Genomic DNA, 22,752 nt, shown 5'->3' on the forward strand with positions numbered 1-22,752 from the left:
CACATGCTGTTCTTTCTGCCCGGAACTCTGTTTCTTTCCCCCAACCCTACCTCCACTCTTCACCTAATTCCTTACCCTCTTTCAGATCTCGGCTTCTCTGTCCCTTCCTAGACCACCAGCTCCAGGATGGTCCCCCACAGTTCCCAGAGCCAATATTTGCCTTTGCCTCGGTAGCTACCACACTCAATTATTATTTTTTTCCTGTTTCTCTGTTTCCTTGTCCAACTAGATTATACATTACCTGAGGGCAGAGACTCTGACTTATTCTGGCTCAGGGCTTGGACCCTGTTTGGTCAATATATGGATGAATCCCAGATCATCCAACCAGAAATCATTTAGTTTCTAGTCTCCCTCCAAAGCGGAGGAACAATGGCTTGACCGAGGTCACAAAGCTGTCATTTTCTAGGAGAAGGAAGCCCAGAACTCGCCAACAGCCACTGTCACCTCTAAGCTTGAATTGAGCCATCTTGATGGTGTGCAACGTGGACTTCACAGGGGAAGGACGTTGGGACAGATGCCTACTCCTCGCCACCAACCCTAAGAGGCAGATACTATCACCATCATCATACTATCGCCAGCAGCATCACCCCCATGTTACAGATGAGGAAACTGAGGCTTACGACACTTCGTGACTTGCCCAAATCGCCCATCTGGGAAGTAGACGAGGAGGAGCCTCGAACCCAGGGCTGATGCCCGGGTCGGTGCGCGCCTCACCCGGCGGGGGGCCTGGCCCGTCTGTGCAGCGGGAGCTGAGGGGTTGCGAGGACCGAGGGGAGCAGGGGAGCAGGGGAGCAGGGGAGCGGTGGGAAAGGCGGCGGGCGGCCCAGCTCCTCTTGGCAGCCGAGGCCCTGGCTGGGAGGGGGGCGCCTGCCTGTCATCCCGCGCGGCGGGCGGGGCGCGGGCGAGGCGCCGGCACAAAAGGGCTGCCGTCGCGCCGCCCCGTCCCACGCGGGGAGCAGCGCTCCGACCCGCCCCTGCGGCCGCCGGCGGCCCCCGCTCGCCTCGCCCTGCCGCCAGTCTCCTCTGGCCCGCCGCCTCTCTCTGGCTCTCTCCCTGGGTCACCGGCCTCCCCTTCCCCTCCCGGCCAGCCCGCTCCGCTGGCTCCAGGGCTAGGTGGGGGCTGGGGCTGCGCACCAGATAGATGGACCCGCGGACCGACTGACCCGGCACCAGCTACAGGAGAAGCCCGTCATCATGGTAACGCCTGCCAAGGCCTGGACCACCTGGCGCTGTCCCCTTTTGGTGGGGGTGTCAGGGCAGACCCCAACCTTTTATACTATGACCCTCAACACCTCACCACCGGTCCGTGTTAACTGGTCGCGGGGCGGGGGGGGGGGGTGGGGTTGGGAGGGAGGTGGGCTGGCGGTGCCGGGTAACCCCCTTCTGGCCACATCCTCTCTCCTCTCTGGGCCCCGTCGATCGAGGCGCGAAGTGGATGGATAAGATTGGATGACTTGGGAACTTCTGATGACGCCCCATCGCAGGCACAGATCAGAGCTGAACTCCAGCCCTTGGGCCTTAGACGAAACGGGGGGGGGGGGCTGTTGCATTTTAGACTTGGGGTGGAGGGTCGGGTATGCCCAGTGTCCCCACGCAGGGTTTGGATGGAGAGGGGAGTTAAAGGCCCTTCCCAGTCCCACAGAGCTGGGCAAGGTGGGTTAAGGGTGCCCAGGGGAGAGGAGGGAGCTGCTCACCAAAATTTGGAGTGCTCTTGCCACTTGAGAGTCAGGGCAGGAAAGTCAGATGTGCACAGAGTCCTGACATGAGGTGGCCCCATGGGAATCGGGTAGGGAGGTAGGCCTAGGAGGAGGGCAGGGGGCACCTCGATAAGGTTGGGATGCTCTGAGAGGTGTGTGTGTGTGTGTATGTGTGTGTGCGCGTGCACCTCACGCATGCCAGTATCTGGGAACAGGGGATGAAAGAAAAGTCTGTTTTCAGGGAATCCCAGCCCAGCCCCGAACAGGCCCCGGAGCCCCGGGCGGATTCATGGGAGCCGTGGGGGTTTGGAAAAGTGCTCTGAAGACAGGCCAAGGCTTTAACCTCTTAGCTGTGATCGAGCGTGTCGAATTGGTGTGGGCTTTCACTGGATGCACGTTCACACGCGGACTTCTGTTTAGAGACATGTGTGCACCCAGGCTGAGCACACCAAAACGCGTTCCACTGACCTACGTGGCCGAACCCACGCGCCCTCTCACGCACACAAGCCTTACCCACCTGCTCTCTCTACCGCTGAAATATGAGCACACACCGGCGTGCGTGCCGCAGACCTATTGCAAAACCAGGCTGCTAAATCCACACACCCGCGGGACAGGTGGATTCGCACATCGCTCTTGGAGCTGTTTGACGGTAACCTTCATACGCCAATGGGTATTCACCTCTCACCACAGGCAAGGTCCTGTGCTGTGGGATTTGTGTGCAGGAGCTCGCGTAGCTCACACCAGCTCTAAGAATACACCTGCTGGTATCTCCACCCCCACAGATGGGGACCTGAAGCTCTGGGAGCTTCCGTGGCTGCCCAAGGTCACCCAACCAGAAAGCAGGAGGTAGGATAGCCTGAATTCTGAACGTGCATTCAGCTGTCACGGCCACCCCAGAGCCACACCTGCACCAAGCAGTGTTTGCTAAGCTTTACCTAGTTTTGGACCTAACTCCGTGATTACTTTTTTAAAATCCAGAAATTCCTTGCTGAACGCCAGACTCTCAGATCAAGAGTCAGGCCTCGGGGGGGCTCCTTGAAAAGGTTTAGCAACTCCTTCCTGAATAGGAATGACGGACAGATTTTTCTCCCACCACCCACCTACCTCTCTGCTCTCACCTCTGTACTTCAGCTGCTCTGACATTGGTTCAGAGCCTCGTATGTTTCAAGCTCCCTCCCGCCACAGGGCCTTTGCATATGCCGTGCCTGCTGGGTGTCACCCCTTCACCTAAAGAATTCTTATCCCTCCTATAAATCTCCACCCCAATATCGTGTCCTCAGGCAAGTCCCACTCTAGCATGCCATGTATCTTTCCTTCGTGGCCCCATCACAGTTGTCCTTTTCATGGGACGATTTGATTAAAGGCTATGTAGTGTTCTGAAGCAGCCCAGTGTCAGAGCACCTTATGGCAGAGGGGCTTCGGGCTTGTCCAGGTTCATGTTCCCGAAATTTTAGTATCATCGTGAAATTTTTTGCATCTTCTCTTACTGGATAAGGTATTATAAAGAAATAACACAATCTACTATTTATTCTTTGCTTACTATTTCTCTCTGAATCAACTCACTTTATAAACGTAAAGATATATTTAAACAAGACATTTTATATCAAGACCATGAAAAATCTGTATCCATTGTCATCAATACAAAGTCACTCTAAAAATGTATACCATGAAGGCGAATTTGTATCCGTCAGTTCTGGCCGGAAGAGGTCGGCTGTGGATGATTCCAAGCCAGGGGGCTGCTTTCTTTTTGTTAAAAGGAATAATCGCTCAGTGTCTGGGAGGTATTTTAAGATCTACCGGCTGAACTGAGACCGTCTCTTTGGTGTTACCGTGAGGACTGGATGAGACTTGGGGTAACTTTCTTTCTGTGGTTTCACATAGAGTTCACGTCCTCCCCAACTCATCCTGTGGTTACCTGCCATCCTATCCCAAGCTTTGAGAAAAGCCGGTTGAATCCAATTGAATTCATTTAACATTGCCAAAGTACTTACCTCATGGCGATCCCCCGAGGTGCCGGGCCCTGTGTAAGGACCCGAATGAGAGAAGACGAAGCCCTGGGCCCTGGCCTGGGGTTACAGTGCCCACTCACTGGGATTTCCAGGCCGGGTGCTGGGCGGCGGGAGTTCCTCTCTTTGCCTAGAAGCGGAAGTGTCATAAAAGAGAGATGCGCGTTGCGTGGGTCTCTGAAGGGTGGGAAGGAGCTCACCCGATCCAGGGAGGGGCGCAGCGCGAGTTCAGGCAGTGCTTTCAAAGTGGGGCACCTGCCATGGGTCCCAGGGCGGGGGGAGGGGGGAGGGGGGAGGGGGAGACTTTGGCTACACATTTATTGTTCTACAATTTTTCGGCTTAGTGTTAGGAAGGTAATTTAAGCAGCACAAACCCGTGATAATGAATAAAAATCAGTGGATTTGAGTCGGAAACAAATTGGCCGAAAAGACAAATGTGAAGTAAGCAACAGTCCATATCAAGTAAAATAAATTGGGGTATGTAAACCGCAAACAAAACTCATGTGCGAGGCGCACGGGTGACTGGGAAACCCCGGGCCAGGGTGTCAGGTGTGTTAGGAGAAGCAGGAAAGGTGGGCTGGTGTGGACCGATGGCCGCTATCGGCAGGCTGAGTTGTTAAGACGGTGGGGAGCCACTCAAGACTGTTGAGCAGTGAGGGTCACAACCGGGTCTGTGTGTTAAAAGGCCATCGTAGTGGCCAAAGGAGAGCCTGGCCTGGTGGGAGGGAGCAGGGGAAGGGGTAGAGGAGCTGGTGGTGATGTGCGCGTGTCGATACCCCAACTCTACTATTTGCTGGTGGTAGAGAGCCTTGGGCTCAGTTTCTTACCCTATGGAATGGGAATAATAATACGTATCCCACAGAACTATTGGGAAGAGGAAATCAAATAATGTTAATAAAAGGGGGCGCCTGCGTGGCTCAGTCGGCGAAGCGTCCGACTCCGGCTCAGGTCATGCTCTCACGGTCCGTGAGTTCAAGCCCCGAGTCAGGCTCTGTGCTGACAGCTTGGAGCCCGGAGCCTGCTTGGGATTCTGTGTCTCCCTCTCTCTCTGCCCCTCCTCCGCTCTCACTCTGTGTGGCTCTGTCTCAAAAGAAATAAACATTAAAAAAATAATTAATGTTAATAAGAGAATGGAAAACGCTTAGGATAAAACCCGATACAGAAGCTTGCTCAGTTAGCAGCTGTAGTTATAAGTGCTATTATCATTATGTTTTCTGGGTGGCAGACGGTGAGCCCCAAAAAGCAAAGGCCAAGGGGACGGGGAGCGAAAAGAACAAACACAACACAAAGCCCCAGGCAGGTGAAGGGACTTGCTCAAGGTGACCCACAAGACGACACATGACAGAACTGGATTTCTGAATGTGGGTCTTCTAACACCTACTTGCTTCTCAGTTCACTGCATCTGGGCTGTTTTTCCAGTTTCTGAAAGTTTTTTTGTTTTTGTTTTTTTTTAATGAGGAGCCAATTCTCACTCCTACCTCCACCCACACACACATACAAGGGATTTAAAGCAGGAGAAGTTTTAGTTGGACATGATCAACCACTTCCTGGCAGCCAGGGCAGCAGAACCCTGGTTTTGGGACCTCCAGCCTGGAGAAGTTCAAGGGCAGAGTCCCCGATCGTTGAGCCTGGCGGCCACAAGCTGATACCCGCTGGGCTGTAGCTGACTCACAGACGTATTTGGCTTGGCTAACCTTTAAAACATTGGGAGGCTTTACTAAACTATCAGCAGATCCGGCAACGCTGGGCCAAGGCAAGGCTGGGCAGGAGCTGATGAGGTGGGGCATGTGTCCCAGCCCCATGACTCCCTACTGCTTCCCGGACACTGAGGTTGACTGTGAAGGGCCTCTCACCGAGGGACCGGAGGGGTTATTTTCTCACACTTGGCCTACTTCTGTCTTCCCTGTCACCTGTCGGTCCCCTGTGGGCATTTGTGTCTGTGGCTGGTGGTGTAGACTCTTCCTGGGCTGAGTACAGAGATGGAGAAGGGTCTTTTCGAACTTTCCCACCAACTGAGGATTACGTGGGTCCCATTTAGAAACCACGTCCCAGCTCCAGACCTTCTGGAGTCCGATCACAGCTTGACTTCTAGAATGGCCCCGACTGGAAGGACCCTTAGAGATAGATAAGCCCAATGCCCCCATTTTACAGATGGGGGAATTGAGGCCATGGTCACCCCGTGAATCAGGGGTGGAATGTCACCTTCCCTAGATGTTTCTGCCATAGAGGACAGTAGGGGATGGCAGCAGCCCTGGGACACTGCCTGCCTCAGCTTTTCCCAAGCTAGGAGGTGCTGATGCTAAGTGATGCGAAAACGCTTTGTATCTTGCGGTAGGTGGGTAAATCTGGGCCTTTAAGAAGAGTTCAGCACACATCTCAGAAAGCCCAGCTAACAACATCTGGTGAGACCATTTAAAAAGGGAACAGACCTTAAAAACACACGCAATCGCACTTTTATTTTTCCCCCTTGATTATAAAAGCTACCCAGGCTGGTTACAGAACGTTCGGAAAATCCAGCAAACTATGAAGAAAATTAAAACGGTGCCTTACGAGGCCCCTGCCCCTCACAGCGCTCAGGGGTGACTACAGTTAACACTTTATTTCATGGCCTCTTGGCTTACACGCATTTTTACGCCACGGAGATCACACTGCATGGGAATTTTTCTTTTAAAAACTCCCAGCAGTCGGAAGAGTAGTTACCTTCGGGGTGAGGGCCATGCCGGGGAGGGAGCCGTTTTCTGGGCTGGTGAGATCCTGTGCGTTGACCTGGGTAGTGGTCACAGGGATATGCACGTAGGTAAAGATGCATCGACCTTGTTTATTTTACTGTAAAATAATAATGGAGGCTCCTTGCAAGAGGCTGACACAGAATTCTAGAAACCCCTTTCCTCCCCGCTCCTCTCATACCCAGAGGGAACCACTGGGGACAGACACTTTTCTATGTGGCCTTGAGCTCCATACCAGGTTCCCCGAATCCACCCAGAAGGCCCCTGCGCGTCACACATAGTTCTGCGCCCCCGCCCCCCCACATGGGGCTCCTTGTCTCCTGCCTGGGAGGGGCTGGAGGGCTGAGGACAGACGGCTCTGGCTTGTCTCACCTTCTCCCTTTCCAGCTTCACGCTGGCTTCTGCCGAGGAACAGTTAAAGGCCCAGCCTGGCTACACTCACTGGGAAGGAATGGAAACACATCGATTAAGTTTCACGGAAATCATTTTGAGGGGCCCGCGTCTGGCCAACGGTGTTTGGGTTCCTGCGGTCCCGGGCAGGGCTGCCCGATTGATTCTGAGGGGAGAGTGGCCAGCTTTCCTTCCTGCAGGCTCCTGGGCTCGTTATCCCGTACTTGGACGGCTTATGACGCCCTGGGGTGCGGGCCCGTAGCAGGTAAAGCTCTGGCCAAGAGCTTGGAGCCCCATTAACTTGGAACATTCTTGTTTTTTACTGGCCGCCCCTTAAACGGTTACAGCGTGTGGCCAGTGAGCCAATTTGCGAAAGCCAAAGGCGTCCCATCTGTGCGCTTTAGTGTGCGAGAAGTAAACAGCTTCTTCTTCGGGCCCCGCTTGAAACACTGGAAGACAGGCAGCTGGGAAGGCCGCCCCAAAGGCTGGTGGCTGCTCGTGGCCCCAAGACAGGCAAGGCACTGGGGGCAGGGGAAGAGAGCGCACCGGACTGGCCAAGGCTGCGTTGGATGCTGGCTCTGTCTTTCCCCTCCTCTCTGCGACCTTGGACAAGATCACCTTTGGCTTCTTTATCTGCAAAGTGGGATGTTCCTTCCCTGCTCCAGTCCGATCATGTGCGGAAGCAAGAGAATGTGAGCACAGGGCCTGGTGCCCAGCAGGTGCCTGGAAACTGTTGCTGTTCTTGGGGTAACGGTAGTGGGTTCAGGAAGGGATCAAGAGGGGGCCTTGTCTTCACACAGAGGTGGGGACTCTAGGCCGGTGTGACAGGAGCAGTAAAAATAAAAAACAGGCGGTCGTACCTTTTTCTTTTCGTGGGACCCCTACATCCGTCATCGCCCCGGCACCTGCAGAACAATCATCGGAGCAAGATAGGATAATTCTAGAATCCCCGTTTATAGATGGGCAAACTGAGGCATGTCATGGCAGAGATGGTTTAGTTTGCTGTTGCCCAGAGGTTGGCATGCAGGCCATGGTTGGGCCACACGCTGTCATGGACTGGAGCGAAATAACGCGGGGGACCGTGTGCTGGGAGACTCGGTCCCTTTGAACTTCCCTCTGATCTTCTGAGGACCCCCAGCGAAAACCCCCCTCTCACGATAAGATGTCTTTACCATTACCACCTTTCTAACACAAAGAGAACCTTAATGAGCCTTCAGGAGGTGACCAGATGTCCTAGAAGTTCATTTGGAAAATGTATTTGTTCTCATGGCTTACTTGTTCTTCTAAAAAGTAATTTATTTTTGTAGAACGAGAACAGTAAAGATGGGATATATTTTACATAACAGATGCGTATTTGTTATATAGTTATAGAGTACATTATTGATGTACCTATATACTGACACAAGGTATATCCTACAGCTCTCTAGTAAGTATATATAATAAATACAAATGGAATAGTGTAAAAACCACCCAAAGCCTCGTTGGCTTATTTTCGGAGTTCCATTCTATTTATGCCAGTTGATGCTGATTTTTTCCTTTTAACACGATGACAGCCCTGGTAATGGCCAGAAACATGGCAGCAAAGGCTGTGGCTGAATGGGCACCTGCGAAGCGCTAGGCCTGTGCAGAGACCCTGCGTGTCCCAGCTCATTCTGTCTCGCTCAGCTCTTTAAGGCAGGTGCGATCACAGGCTCCGATTTCCCGGAAGTTGAAGCCGAGAGGGCTCAGCAGCTTGCAAGGTCCCATCACCAGGAAGTGGCAAGAGCCGGGATTTGAACTCGGGCAGGCCGGCTGCGTTCTCATAACCAGTATGGAGGCATTTAGAATGCAATTATGTAAGCTTTTAAAAAGTGAGTGGATTCGCAAACACGACACACAGACAAACCAGTAAGCGCCCATAATGCAAATGGTACTTGGAGATGCTAAAATTCGTGACGATGCCGGTGAATGATTCAATTTCCAAAACCAAGATGAAGCAAACCTAGCCCAATGCAATGTGCACAGGAGAAAAGAGGCCCAGGGAGGGAAGGCATCTACTCAAGGTGGCACAGTGAAGGGGAACCCAGGAAAGGGAGTGCCCCGAGAGAGGCTGGGTGGAGTGGGAGGGCATGTGGCCGGGCTTACCTGACTTAGTGTGTGTGTGTGTTCACCGATGTCAGACGGGGTCCTCTAACTCTGGGTCCCCATTCCCACTGCCGTCCTCATGATTGCGTGGGTGAGGGGGTAACTATTAGGGTTTGGCCTTGCTTTGGAGGGGAAGAGCATTAGGAGAGGTCGCCAGGCCAGAGGAGCCTTTCCTTACTCTGCCAAATCGAAGACGTCCCCCTCCCCCCTTACCTGGCCCCTCAGTGTGAAAATAGCCCTTCCTGGGCACGCGCAATTTTGTCATCAAGTGCCTGCCTGCAATACATCATCCCCGTTGGGTTTCTGCCACGTCGGGGGCAAGACCCTCCTTCCTTCAGAATGGGGGTTGCAGACATTCATTCATTCCTCCTGCAGAGAGTAATGGGGGCCCTACGCTGTGTGGGTGCTGGGGACAGAACGGTGACAGGGACATTTGTCCAAATGCCATGGGCTAGCGTCCCTGTTTTACAGCCTCCTGGCATTGGACTCTTACTGAGGTAGAGTAGTGCCATGTTCCTCCTCCTCAAAGTCCCTGTTTAATCTCCCCGATTCAAGGGACCTCATTTGTAAAAAAAAAAAAAAAAAAAAAAAAAAAAAAAAAAAAAGTGATTTTTCTGTCTTAAATAAGCTCCTTTGTGCGGGAATCTTATTTATTCTCATCTTCCCTTACATCCCTCCGTGACAGATGGACCCAGAGCTTGCAATCAGTCTGGGCCACCCAGCCTGGCTTCCATTAGGCTTTTTAAGAGTTGAAAACCATAACCCATGGGTTCTATTACACTTGGTCAGAAACCTCTGGCTTTGTCCAAGCTGTTTTTACAGATGGAAAACGTTGTGGTTCAGAGAGGGACATTTTGTTTGTCCTTCCACAACATCGACTCGGCCCCTATGTTGGCCCAGGCCCTGTGCCAGGAATGGGAGACCCCAGGTGAAGAGAAGCCAGTGCCTGCTCTGGTAGTTTCTGTCGCTGCTGACGGTGGTCACAGACTCGGTAGCTTAAAGCAACACACAGTTATTGCCTGGCGGTTCTGTAGATCGGAAGTCCAACGCGGGGCTCGCTGGGCTTAAATCGAGGGGTCGGCAAGCTGCATTCTTTCCAGGAGACTCCAAAGGAGAGTCAGCTCGCCTTTCCCAGCATCTAGGGGCAGCCTGCATTCCTTGGCCCGTCCTCCGTTTTTAAAGCCAGAGACATCACATCTCTCGGATCCTTCTTTCATCACATTCGCCCCTAACGCTCACCTCTCCGGTACCTCTCCCACTTTGGAGGACCCTTGCGATTGCGTGGGGCCCACCTGGAAAACCCAGGAAACCGTCCCTATTTTAAGGCCAGTTGATTGGCAATGATGATTTTATCTGAAGCTTCAATTCCTCTTTGCCTTATGAGGTAGCATATGGACAGGTTTTGGAGATTAGGTCACGGGCACCTTTGCGGGGGGCATTATTCTGCTTACCTTTCCCATCCTCAGGGAGTCTAGAGTCCTTGAGGGGGATGACAATCAGGGTGGAAACTGCTATGATAGGGGCATCATCGAAGCCCAGGAAAGGGGGCGCCTGACTCGGGTGGTGTGGGAGAAGGAAGTCAGAGAAAATTCCATGGAACAGATGAAGGCCGACCCAAATCTTGACGGGTGAGAGGGAGTTAGCCAGGTGGAGAGGGAGTGGAAGTGGAAGGCATCCCAGGAGGAAGGTACAGCATGTGCAAAGGCCCAGAGGTGAGTGAGAGAATGTACCGTGGCTGAACCATGAGAGAGGCAGAGAGGCTGGCCGGGGAGGGGGTGGGGAGGCTGAGTATGGGATGCCAAGATCACAGGGGACCTGAATGCCTAGAGGCCAGTGCTTTCCTGAAGGCCGTGGGGAGGGAGCCTTTGAGGGTTTTGAGCATGATACATCCGTGATCAGCTTTGCATTTGAGGAAGTCACTGTGGGGTCCTGGTCTAGCATGGTTGGAAGTGAGGCAGCCTAGAGATTGGACGGCAACGAGGAGGGGATTGAGTGGGAGAGCCAGAGGCCTGAGTCAGGGCGGGCACAGGGCAACAGGGTTGAGTGGGCAAGTTGGTGAACTCTGGAGGTGAGACAGTTATAGGACATGGCTGAGGATTGTGTGTGAATAGAGGAGGCAAGAGGAGGGGTGGGATGATGAGCAGAGTTCTGGGAGTCTGAGTGGACCGTGGGGCCATCACTGAGGTAGGGACATGGGGGAAGGGTAGGTTTAGGGAGGTATTGAGTTGGGTTTGACGTGTTGATGATCTGTGCCCGATGGACATCTAGGGGAGGCATCCAGGAGGCACCTGGTTATGTGAGTCTGGATATAGGAACTCATGAGGCGGCTACAGTAACTTCCATTCATCAGTTACCGCTGTGTAACAAACCACCCCGACACTCAGTGGTAAAAAGCAACAATTATTTATTATCATTCACGCACCCGCATGCTGACGCACCTGCGTGTCGACTGCAGGTTGGGCTTCACTGACCGCTCGGCTTCAGACAAGGTCTGCAGGTCTGTCAGGTGGTGGGACTTACGGACGCTGAGCTCCCCTTTCCTTCGGGCCCTGACCTGAATCCCCCCTTACTCTTCCTCCACTCTGCCTTGAGCCTGTGGGTGACATTTGAGCAAAGACCTACAGGAGGTGAGGGAGTGAAGATGTCTCGAGGAAGAGTATTCTAGGCAGGGGGAGCAGCCGGTGCAAAGGCCCTGAGGTGGAACGGTGCCCGCTGTGTTTGTGTTTGAGGAACAGGAAAGAAGGCCAGTGCGGCTGGAGGGCATGATTGAGGGGTGCAGGGGAGGTCAGGGGCCTCGGTCATATGGGGCCCGGAAGGCCATGGCAAGTGGCCACTACCCTTATTATTGCTGCTACTGTCACTTTTCACACTCTCCTCCTATCCCCTACAGGACCCCCCGTCCCTGGACACAGCCATTCAGCACGCCCTGGCGGGCCTCTATCCCCCTTTTGAGGCCACAGCGCCCACCATCCTGGGGCAGGTATTCCGACTCCTGGATTCTGACTTCCAGGGGGATGGGCTGAGCTTCCTCCTGGATTTCCTCGTTCCTGCCAAGCGCCTGTGTGAGCAAGTGCGTGAAGCAGCCTGTGTAAGTTGGAAGGGACAGTGGGGCCGGGGGACAAGCTCTCCCAGAACCGCGGGGCTGGCGCTGAGCAGAGAAGGAAGCGGGCCGGTGCGTGTCTTGTCTCAGAGCAAGAACTGAGGACACGGGATGGTTCTCCGGGTATCACTGCTCGCCCAAGGGAGACTTCAGCCCCCCAGTGGAACGGGAGGTTCATTTGACCCTCTGCTCTCTGGCATCTAGAAGCCAATCACGCTTATGCTTTTATCCAGGAAGAAGTCTTTTATCCAGGAAGAAGTCCTGGATAAAAGACATCCCTGCGTGATGGCCCCTCGGAGCCTGCCCTGGGGCTGGCATTGTGGGCAACACCAGGCTGCCTTGGCCGAAGCGGGTCAGCTTCAGTGGAAATAGAGAATGTTCCAGATCTTTCCTGGAGCCCTTGAGGCCTCAGGACTCACTTTCTTCCCAGCAGACCCCTTTGAACCCAGATCTCAGGGAGGCCTCTCTAAGGCAAAGTGGAAAGAAAAGTGTTTTAGGTAGGGCTCATTGGCTGCAAATAACCCGTTCTTTACTCAGACCGGGACAAGGTAATCGGTCTCAGCCCCGAGTTGATGCACCAATCAAATGCCTTAAGGGGTTTCTGTCTCTTGTCTCTGCTTCTCCTTGCTTGCCAACATCATTCTTTTTTTTTTTTTTTAATGTTTATTATTTATTTGTTAGAGGAAGAGAGAGAGACAGCATACAAGCAGGGGAGGGGCAGAGAGAGGGGGAGACACAGAATCCGAAACAGGCTCCAGGCTCCGAGCTGTCAGCACAGAGTCCGACGCGGGGCTCGAACCCACGAACTGCGAGATCATGACCTGAGCCAAAGTCGGACGCTTAACTGACTGAGTCACCCAGGCGGCCCTTGCCAACATCATTCTTACAGGCTGTCTCCACACGCCTGGAGCCCAGGGCAGCTCTGGGTTCAAATCTTGTCCTGGGGAGGAGAAAGAACTTTTCCCCAACAACAGCAGATAGAAAAGTTGCAAGGAGGGATCCTGATTGGCCAGGCTTGAATCATACCCCTACATCTATGGCCAGACGTGGGGACTGTTGTAAGGGTGGGGACAGGCTGTTGGAGACCACACCCGGGAACTTGTGCACACCCTCCACGGGATTGCTCGGTCCCCTGCGGCTCCTGCCTCAGGAATCACTAAGAGGGTCCCAGAGGGTCCCAAAAGGTCCTGCTGGCTGATGTGCGTGAGGGACACGATACCTCAGGCACAAAAAGTAAGAGCAGAGGCTGTGTGCATCATCGCAGTGGTAGAAAGAAATGGAATGTGGCAGTAGCTAAAAGCTCGGGTTTTGGAGCCAGAACTAGAGATGTTGGACCTGGAAGGAGACGGAGGCCATTCATCTCACGTGCTCAGGATGGTTCCTGGCACAGAGAAACAGTGAGGTACAGTCATGGTTACTGCAGAGGGAAGACTCACACCGAGCTTATGCTGCCGACTCCCACATACCCACCCCGACACTATTTCACGTACGTCCTTCCCCTCCTGACGCCTTCCCCGTGGCAAGCTTTAGAAACTCCCGCTTCCCTTTTCTGGTCATTAAAACTGCATTTTCACCATCTCTTTCCCTGTTTCTCCCGGGAACAAGGGTCACAACGTTTTAATTTCTCTATTTTTAACGACAGGCGACTTTAATTATAATTATAGGTGACTCCCTATCACCTCTGAGCCAGGGGTGGGATCAATAGTTTGGTTTCAGGAGTCAGGTGCCCCAGGTTCAAATCCAGCCTCCGTCACTGTGGAGCTGGGGGGGGGGGTGTCCGTGTCGCCTGTCTGAGCTTCACTTTCCTTAATGGGAAAGTGGGAATGTTAATAACACAGTCCCTACCTCACAGAGATGATGCGTGCAGCTTAGCACAGAGCCTGGCGTGCAGTGAGTGCTTAGTAGCTGTTGGCCGTTTACTATCACACTCTCGCCTCTCTCCCTTGGAAGTAATGTGCCAGCTTCAGTCTGTCCTTGTAACCGCCAGCACCCAGAGGCAGCCAGCACCCTCAGATGAAGTCCCGTGGGGGTTAGGGACAGACACAGGTGTCCGAGCCTCACGCCCCCTGAGCCTCAGTTTCCTCGTCTCCAAAGTGAGGACAGTGATGCCTCAACTCCCTGCCCCACTGAGTTACTGCGACGTTCAGATAAGACGATCATCACCATCATCTCTATGGTGCATTGCCGTTTGCAAACTACGGCCGGGTTGTCCGGCCTCGTTCAATGGGACGGTGGGGGACAGCACGTTGTCAACAACAGAGCACTAAACGAAAGTGGTGGAGGAACTCACGGACTCATGGGGTTGATGGATGTGAAGTTTCCCCGAGGCAGCTGAACTTACAGTGTCACTGACGTGAACCGGCGTATCAACTTGGGGTACAGATACGGTCGGTTCTTGATATTTCCCCCAGTTCATAGTCCCGGGAAGCACCTGCTTCATTAGCGGGAACGTCAGCGTCATCGTGTGGAGGTCTCCCCGCCCCGCCCCATCCAGATTACATAAGATTATCCGGGTTCTACTCAATCCGCAGGAATCCGACCCTTTCCCAAAAGCCAGGTAGCGAGAGACCTGTTGTCAGTCTGGCGGGGCTGTTGTTGCCACGTGGGGTCACTGCTGGACGCGGGTCCCGCACCACCCAGTGGAGCGGTCCCACCAAGAGGGATCGTTGTGTTCAGAAGGGCTCCTGGATGCCCTGCTGTGTCTCTACAGAGAATTGCTGGCACCTTCTGTGTAAACGAAGCTTTTTTTCAGTTTCGCCTCACCTGCCACGTTGTTGCCCAGGAAAGGGACATAAACAAGGAAGTAAGTAGATCATAAACCGGGAAACAATACACATTCAGGCCCAGAATAATGGAATGATTTTTTTCACAGTCATCCAGCAAGTTAGTGGCAGATTTCCTGACCTTTCTCTCAGTATTGTTTTGACCTCTCTGTAATCTCTTTGCCTAAAAATTAGAGAATGGTGGTGGGGGGGGGGTGGTGTGGAGCGCCTGGGTGGCTCAGCCAGTTAAGCATCTGACTTTGGCTCAGGTCACGATCTCACGGTTCGTGGATTTGAGCCCAGCATCTGGCTCTCTGCTGTCATTGCAAAGCCCACTTTGGATTCTCTGTCCCCCTCTCTCTCTGCCCCTATCCTACTTGCACGTGCTCTCTCTCTCTCTCTGTCTCTCTTTCTCAAAAAGAACATTTAAAAAATTATAGAATGGTATAAATGCAGTAAGTGGCCATTTTATTTTATCTTTTTCAAATTTTGTTTGAGTGGGGGAGGGGCAGAGGGCGAGGGAGAGACAGAATCCCAAGCAAGCTCCGGGCTGTCAGCACAGAGCCTGACACGGGGCTCAATCCCACGAACTGTGAGATCATAACCTGAGCCAAAATCAGGAGTTGGACACTTCACTGACTGAGCCACCCGGGGCGTCCCTGGACTGTTTTATTTTATTTTATTTATTTTATTTTCTAAAAATGTTTTTATTTACTTTTGAGAGAGAGGGAGAGACCAAGGGGGGGAGGGGCAGAGAAGGAGGGAGACACAGAATCCGAGGCAGGCTCCAGGCTCTGAGCTGTCAGCACAGAGCCCGACATGGGACTTGAACCCACCAACCCATGAGATCATGACCTGAGCCAAAATCGAGAGTTGGACGCTTCACCGACTGAGCCACCCAGGTGCCCTTAGACTGTTTTATTATTTTTTTTAATTTTTTAATGTTTTTATTTATTTTTAAGACAGAAAGAGACAGAACATAGCAGGGGAGGGGCAGAGAGAGAGGGAGACACAGAATCCGAAACAGGCTCCAGGCTCTGAGCCGTCAGCACAGAGCCCGACGCGGGGCTCGAACTCATCAACCATGAGATCATGACCTGAGCTGAAGTCGGACGCCTAACCGACTGAGCCACCCAGGCGCCCCCAGACTGTTTTATTTTTTAATTGAAAATTCCCACGATCTTTCAAAGGGCAAATGTCGAGAGGAGAGGAAATTAATGTTTGTTGAACATCCACTTAAGTAGTGTATGCCAGGCATAGGGTTGTGGATTTTTGTTTTCACACACACGCGTGCGCACACACACACACACACACACATATAATCTCACTTAATCCTCCTGCCGACCCAATCATATGATACATATTGTTATTCCTATTTGCAGATAGGAAAATTGAGGCTGGAAGCAGTTATATCATCTGTACAAAGTAGTGATTCAGACCTTGGAACGCACGTCTCCTGGCTCCAAAATGGAGGGCTCAGACTTGAGCGAGGTTGAGAGAGGTTTCAAATAGGTGGGGAGAAGGGACTGTGACCCGAGCAGAACCGTCTTCATGGGAAAGGCACCTGCTAATTGGTGCCTGCCACGCAGAGCTTTTCTCCCTTGGGCTAGTAGGCTAGCAAGCGTTTTCAAGGTCACGGCCGGGACTAGGGTGAGGCAAGAGAAGGCACCCACTCTCAGGTTTGTGTGACTTGCAAGAGACGGGCTGTCCTTAGGTGCTGCACCTCTTAGAGGCCAGGCACCTCTCTTGCCCGACCTGCTCGAGTCCATCTGGGAGAGGGAAGGGAGCAGACCCGCGGGCAGGGGCAAGGTCTTTCAGGGCGGGGCTCTCTGACATCGCCCTTCTGTCCACAGGCCCCGTACTCACACTGCCTCTTCCTGCATGAGGGCTGGCCACTGTGCCTGCGAGATGAGGTCGTGGTGCACCTGGCCCCCCTCAACCCCCTCTTACTGCGCCAGGGAGACTTCTACCTCCAAGTGGAGCCCCAGGAGGAGCAGTCCGTCTGCATCATGGTCAAGTGCCTCTCCTTGGACCTCCGCACAGTGGACGCAAAGCCTGTTCCCGCGTCATCCTACCCTACACTCTTCACCCAAACGTGGCTGGAGGCCATCAACAGTGACTTTGAGGGAAGCCCTCTGCACAGCTGCCTGGTAGCTTCCGAAGATGGGATTGCCCCTGTGCCCTGGACCAAGATAGCCAGCCCAGAGTTTGTGGATGACAGACCCCAAGCAGTGAATGTCCTCTCCCGGGCCTGGGGGTCCCTCGAGTTAGAGGCCCTCGATTTGAGCAGCCCTCCAGAGCCTCATCAGCCCAGGCCCTCCGGCAGCCAGGGGCTGCTTGCCCGGAGCTTGGCCAAGGGTAAGGGCAGGACACACGGGAACAAGTACCCAGGACTCATCAAGGTGGAACAAGCCAGGCCGGGGGAGGTGGCTTTTCGGATGGACGATGTGGCCAGCCAGGACTTAGAAGGAGACTATGTGGCCCTCCTGGAGAGCAGAGGAGGGCCTCCCAGTAGGGAAGTGGAGACGTCCAGTGGGTGTCCTTTGGGGGCGCTGGAGGAACCATCCAGAACTAAGGAAATCCTGCTCTCTCAAAGGATGCCGCCCCTCTCAGGGGCCAGGGGGGGACCTTCCTTGGAAAAATGGGCTTGTGAGAAGACAGCAAGCTCAGAAGAGGAGCCCTGCAGGTTGGGCTCTAGGAGAAAGGTCAACTATAAAGTTAACACATCCACCCAGGACTCAGAACCCCAGCCCCAGGAGCCCTACCTCCGCGTCCTTGAGGAGCCACCGCCGTGTGCCTCTGGCCTTGAGGCAGGTGGTTCCTCCAGGATGCAGGAACCTCTGGGAAGCCCAGAAAACATGGCGCAACTCAGGTCTGCACCAGAACGAGCGTCCTCCCTGCACCTGTGCTCGGCTTCCCCTCCTGCTGCCCCAGCCCCTGAAACCAAGTTGGAAGAGAGGGCCAAACGGGGGCACGGGAGACTTCCCAAGCCTGAGACTGGCCCCAGTCAGAATACCTCCTCTTCTACATCCCCCACTTCTGGGCTCAGATTCTCCCTCTTGAAAGGGCAGAGGCAAGCCCCTGGGCCCCCAGAGAAAGCCTCCCTCCAGCCCGACAGGCCCTGGAAAGTCTTGCGTTCGCCCTCGTCTCCCACGCCCAACCGAGCCAAGAGAGCGGGGAAAGGTAAGGTGTCCGCTCGCTCAGCCGGACGGGGATGCTGTTCTCTGGATGTGACCAGGCGACAAGGTGGCGCGGGTCGCCAGGGACGGAGCCCCTCTGAACTGGCTCAGTCTGGGGGATTTGGTGCACAGGTGGCATGTCGAGAGGCTTGAGGTCTCATGGGTCTGGAACTGGCTTGGGTTGAGTGGGCCTGAGTCCTCGCCCGGCTGGGTCTGGGTGACCTTGATCAAGGGCTCCTTCTCTGTGCAGCGGGGGCCTCACCTGCCTCCCAGAGTCGTTTTGAGGTTCAAAGACACGCCAGAGGTAAGGAGCTTAGCACAACGCCGGCCACCCAGTAGGAGATCAACAGCCGGAAGCTTCATCATCAGTCAGAAGGTGAAAGAGAAGACATTTCCTTTGGGAAAACCCAGAGGATTAATACCCTTTTCTTTGTTGTCGTTCATCCCCAGCTGGAAAGACTCAGACCGAAACATCTGGCCCGGCTGCTGACTCAGGCCCACGGACTGGGGAAAAGGCCGGCTTCCCAGAAGTCCCTCCAGAAAGAGACCCCCCTCTGGATGAGGAGCCCCCAGGGCCTGAGCCTAGGATTGGGGCTCTGAGTGTGGAGATCCTCCAGTCGAGGATGGCATGCCTGCCAGGTCTCGGGGGTCTCAGGGCGGCTGGAGGTGAAGGGGAGGGTGCTGGTGGGGGGGGCGGGGGGGGGCTAGGGCGGCCTCTGAGCATCCTGGTGCTGGTGGGTACGGAGGAGACAGGGAAAGTCCTAGAGGCTTGTGTTCTGGGCCAAGCCTCTCTGAGACTCAGGTTCTTCATTTTTCCAGCGAAGGAGTTGGATTCTATGAAGCAATTTCTAGATACCCGTCCATCCAGCCAGCCAGCCAGCCATCCTACTTTCAATGAGGCAGCCAGGTGTCTTAGGTCAGTTCCGTGGAAGCAGGGCCTGAGACAGAGCTCCTTGGGAAAGCGATTTGTTGAAGGTTGCTCTCAGGAGAAGGGGAGCGAGCGAAGCAGGATAGGGCAGGGGAGGAGCTAAGCAAGGATGTGGCCTGACCCTGTGAGGAGCATCAATTCATACCACGGAGCCGGTTCCATTTTAAGGTGTAGGGGGCTGGGCTTTTGTAGGCTTGGGTCCGTTGGCCACCACCCCAGGCTGATCCTGGGATGGGGGTGCATGATCCAGGATGCATGAATGATGCCCGAGCCCATGATCCAGTTCAGTTGGGGGCAATTCTCCAGAGAAGGGAACATCTGTGAGCCAGTACCGCCAACGGCCAACCGCCTCTGGGGGATGGGTAGTCTGGTCTGGCAAAGGGATCGGAGTGGGGTGTTACCAGCATCCAATACAGACGGTGTCATCACTCCTGTTTAATATTTATGCATCTTTGCAATAAATATTTTTTTAGTACCTGCCGTGTACAGCTAGGCTCTGGGCTTAGCACTGAGGACTCAGCAGGGAACAAGTCTGATGTGGGCTCTGCTCTCAAGAAGGCTATATTCTAGTGGTAGAGAAAATTCGACAGGTTTTTACAGCAGGTTATTACAACCCCGTGTAAACATATCGCAGCTGTGGGGCAGTACAGGGCTCTGTGGGAGGACAGATGCGCACCGTGGCCCAGGCTTGGGGTGGAGGAGAGGTCAGGGAGGAAGGAGGAAGCAATATAGAGCTCAGTCCTGTGGTATGAGTAGGTGTTATCCAGGTGAAGGGGTGGGAACAGTGTTCCAGACAAAAGCAGCAGGATGTGCAAATGTCTGGGGTTGAGAGAGACCACAGTGGTCTTTGGGACCTGCTGTCTTGAAATTCTATTTTACCTTATAGACTCCGGCAGGATCCGGGACAGTACTGTGTCTTTTCGAAGCTCCTAGGGGAGCACTGTCTGTCTTCTTCCTGGTCATCTTTGTTGAAGCTCATGCTGTTTTTTTTCCCCATATTAATTGCACACAAGGGATCTCACAGTCCTTTTAGGGCTGTCACATTCCAAGCGCTCAGATTTTATCCGTCGAAGGGCCCTGCTCTGAGAGGTGGGAGACCATTCTAATTTCGGATCTGTCAGCTTCCTGTGTGACCTTGGAGGAGTCACTTGCCCTCCCTGAGCCTCAGGCTCCTCCTTGTGTAACAGGAGAAGCAGCAGACAGGACCTGGCTCACCGTCACTCTTTCCACAATGACTCTTGTTGTAATTTTGGGACTTGCAACATACACTGATGGGTCCCAAGTGCCTGGAGCAGGGTCTGGTACATAGTAGGTGCTCAAAAGGCATATGCTGAGTGAATGAATATTCTCCATGTAGATGCTCCTTCCAGTTCCTTCCTTGACCTCCTTGTCTTCGGTGATCTTGTCCTCGCTCCCCCAGGGACTCCTGCCACAGCCACCTCCGTAATTACACCATACTGCCCCTCTTCCCTGCTCCCCCACGGGCCCAATTTTAACCCTCTTTTGGTCCCCCAGGCCCTCAACCTGTCGGTCCGACCGCCTTCTCGTTGTCCCTCCTCACCTCCACCCTGTGCTCACTCCTTCCCAGCGTAGATCCCAGGCTCATGACAATCTCTCCCTTTCACTCACAGGCCCCTAGCCTCTCCCTGCCACCTGCCGGCTTCCCTGGATACATCCCGGCCCTCCATTAAGTCCAGCTCCCTGCCTGTCCCCGACCCGCACCCTCATAGCTGGACAAAGCCCGGGATTCACACAACGGCGCTGACTGGTGGCCCGTCAGACTAGTGACCGCTGACCGGCCATGGGGCCCTGTGGTGCTGTGGATCCCCTCACCTCCCGAGTCCTAAGTGCATCCCCCCACCGGCCTCATCGATGACTTTGCACTCCACTTCTCTGACCTTCCCCACTGCCTCCCTCAGCTTTCCTCTCAGCCCAGAACCTTCCTCTATCTCTCAATGAGCAAGGAGAAGCAACCCAAAGGAGGCTACAAACTCCTGCTGCCCCACGTAGCTACCTTCTGGCCTCTGCACAGCCAGCGTTCTAGAACAGGTGAGCCCTCGCCGGTGCTCCGCTGCTGCTCACCTACTTAGAGACATCCCTCCAGCAAGATTCTCCTCTCTTCCTTACGTGTTCACCTTCCTCTTCTCTCTCGGACCAGTCACACCAGCGTAAGATGTGCTGGTCCATTACCCATCTGTCTTCCTACCTTTCTCTGACCGCCTGAAGCCAGGGAAGGTGTTCGGCTTTTAAGGATCCCATGATTAGATTAGAGTATGTGACTAGGGTGCGTGACCCAGGCTAATCTTCCAACTGGAGGTCCTGATTTAATCATATCTGCAGAGTCTCTTTGTCCGGTAAGCTGGCGTTACTCACAGGCTGTGGGATTAGGACGTGGGCATCTCTGGAGCCATAACTCTGCCGACCGCAGGCCCAGGCCTTTGGAAAGGGCTTCTCAGAGTTGTTGCAGAGAAACCCCGGATGCAGAAGAAAGTGAACAGGGTCCCAGGGGTTGAGACCTCACCCCCAGCTCTCAGTTGCTCTGCACATATCTTTGAAATCTTTTCCGTCTTTAAAATTTCTGTCCATTTTGTATGCTACTTAAGAATACATTCGTATGTGTTTCGGTATTAGAAAAAAATGCTCTAAATTGCTTGCCAGTTAGATCACGTACCGTAGCCGAGGGAGGCATCTGGGGGCAGAAGGGCCTCCCAGCTGAAGGCACATCGGGGGACAGCTGCCCATGGCTCGAGTGGACCCAGCCAGCATCTGGGTGCCCAGCTAGCCCTGGTGGTGTGCAGGCCCTACCCCAGGCAGGGCTTCGTGGGGGACCAGACACATGAACAGATAGCCGTGTCCCCGTGGGTAATGTTCCGAGTACTTGAGCCCTCTGCTACTCAAAGTGTGGTCTGGGGACCAACTATGTCGGCATTTCCTTGGAGCTACGGAGAGATGCAGACTCCCAGGCCCGGTGAGTCAGAATCTGCGTTCTAGCGGGATCCTCAGGCACATGGAAGTTTGAGAGGCACCCCTCAAAGTTTGGGGTGCAAAGTTCAAGGTCTGCACCCCTGCGTATGACAGCACTTGTGAAGGTAGTTAAGTCTGTGTCTGAGACTTCACGAGCCACAAAGGGTCTTACACACTTACACACTGTGGAGGGTTGTGCCCACGTGGAGTGGGGGGTGACCATTGCAGGAAAGTTCTGTGTGAGGCGACTCTAGGCGGGGGGACGGGGCTCTGAGCCCTGAGTGTGAAACAGGCCCCGTTTCCACGGGTCTGAGCCTCTTATTCCCATCGTCCTTCTCCCTCGCCCCGGTGCGACCGGGCCGTGCTGGTTCCCCGGACCCCGGACTCTCAACCCCCGTGGGGAGAGTGGGTCACACAGCCCCGATTCCCGGAACAGGAAATAGTCTGTGGACAAGCCGTGGGTAAAAGTCTGCAACAGTAAATGGTGAGCTGGCGGCCGTGGCTGCATGCCAACCATGCGGGGGGCAGAGACGAGGACAGGATTATGATCTTTATAACAACCGCTGTCACCGAGCCTTCGGCTCAGCGTCCTTCTCAGGAGCTGTCTCCTTTAGTCCTCGAAATCACCTAACAAGCTCAGCATTTTATTCTCCCCATTTAGCAGATGGGGAAACAGGCTCAGAGGCACATGGACCAGCCCAAGGACACACAGTGAGTCAGTGCAGAGCTGAGACTTGAACCCATCCACGTGGCTGCAGTCTGTTCCGCGAGCTGTGCCTCCCAGGGTGCCCTGTGCAGGGTCCACAGAGGGGGAGGCTAATTCTGCATGCGGGGGGGACATTCAGGGACGGTTTTTCTGACGAAGTGGCGTTCAAG

The 22,752-nt window shown here is 54.1% G+C and overlaps 1 protein-coding gene across 1 annotated transcript in view; it reads left to right on the forward strand.

The window, feature by feature from the left end:
- The first annotated feature begins 1,053 nt into the window (after window positions 1-1,053).
- The window catches only part of KIAA1755 (KIAA1755 ortholog), a 40,762-nt gene continuing 19,063 nt past the window's right edge, over window positions 1,054-22,752 (forward strand). Inside the window, exons 1-4 of the mRNA XM_047067846.1 lie at window positions 1,054-1,197; window positions 11,834-12,031; window positions 16,659-17,988; window positions 18,435-18,623. Of these exons, the coding sequence (XP_046923802.1) occupies window positions 1,195-1,197; window positions 11,834-12,031; window positions 16,659-17,988; window positions 18,435-18,623 (1,720 nt within the window). The 5' untranslated portion in view covers window positions 1,054-1,194. The remainder of the gene's footprint in view (window positions 1,198-11,833; window positions 12,032-16,658; window positions 17,989-18,434; window positions 18,624-22,752) is intronic.

Source organism: Lynx rufus, unplaced genomic scaffold (genome assembly GCF_022079265.1).
Source record: "Lynx rufus isolate CCGP_SWC_20201006 ecotype Redwood Valley unplaced genomic scaffold, mLynRuf1.p SCAF_8, whole genome shotgun sequence".
NCBI lineage: Eukaryota > Metazoa > Chordata > Mammalia > Carnivora > Felidae > Lynx > Lynx rufus.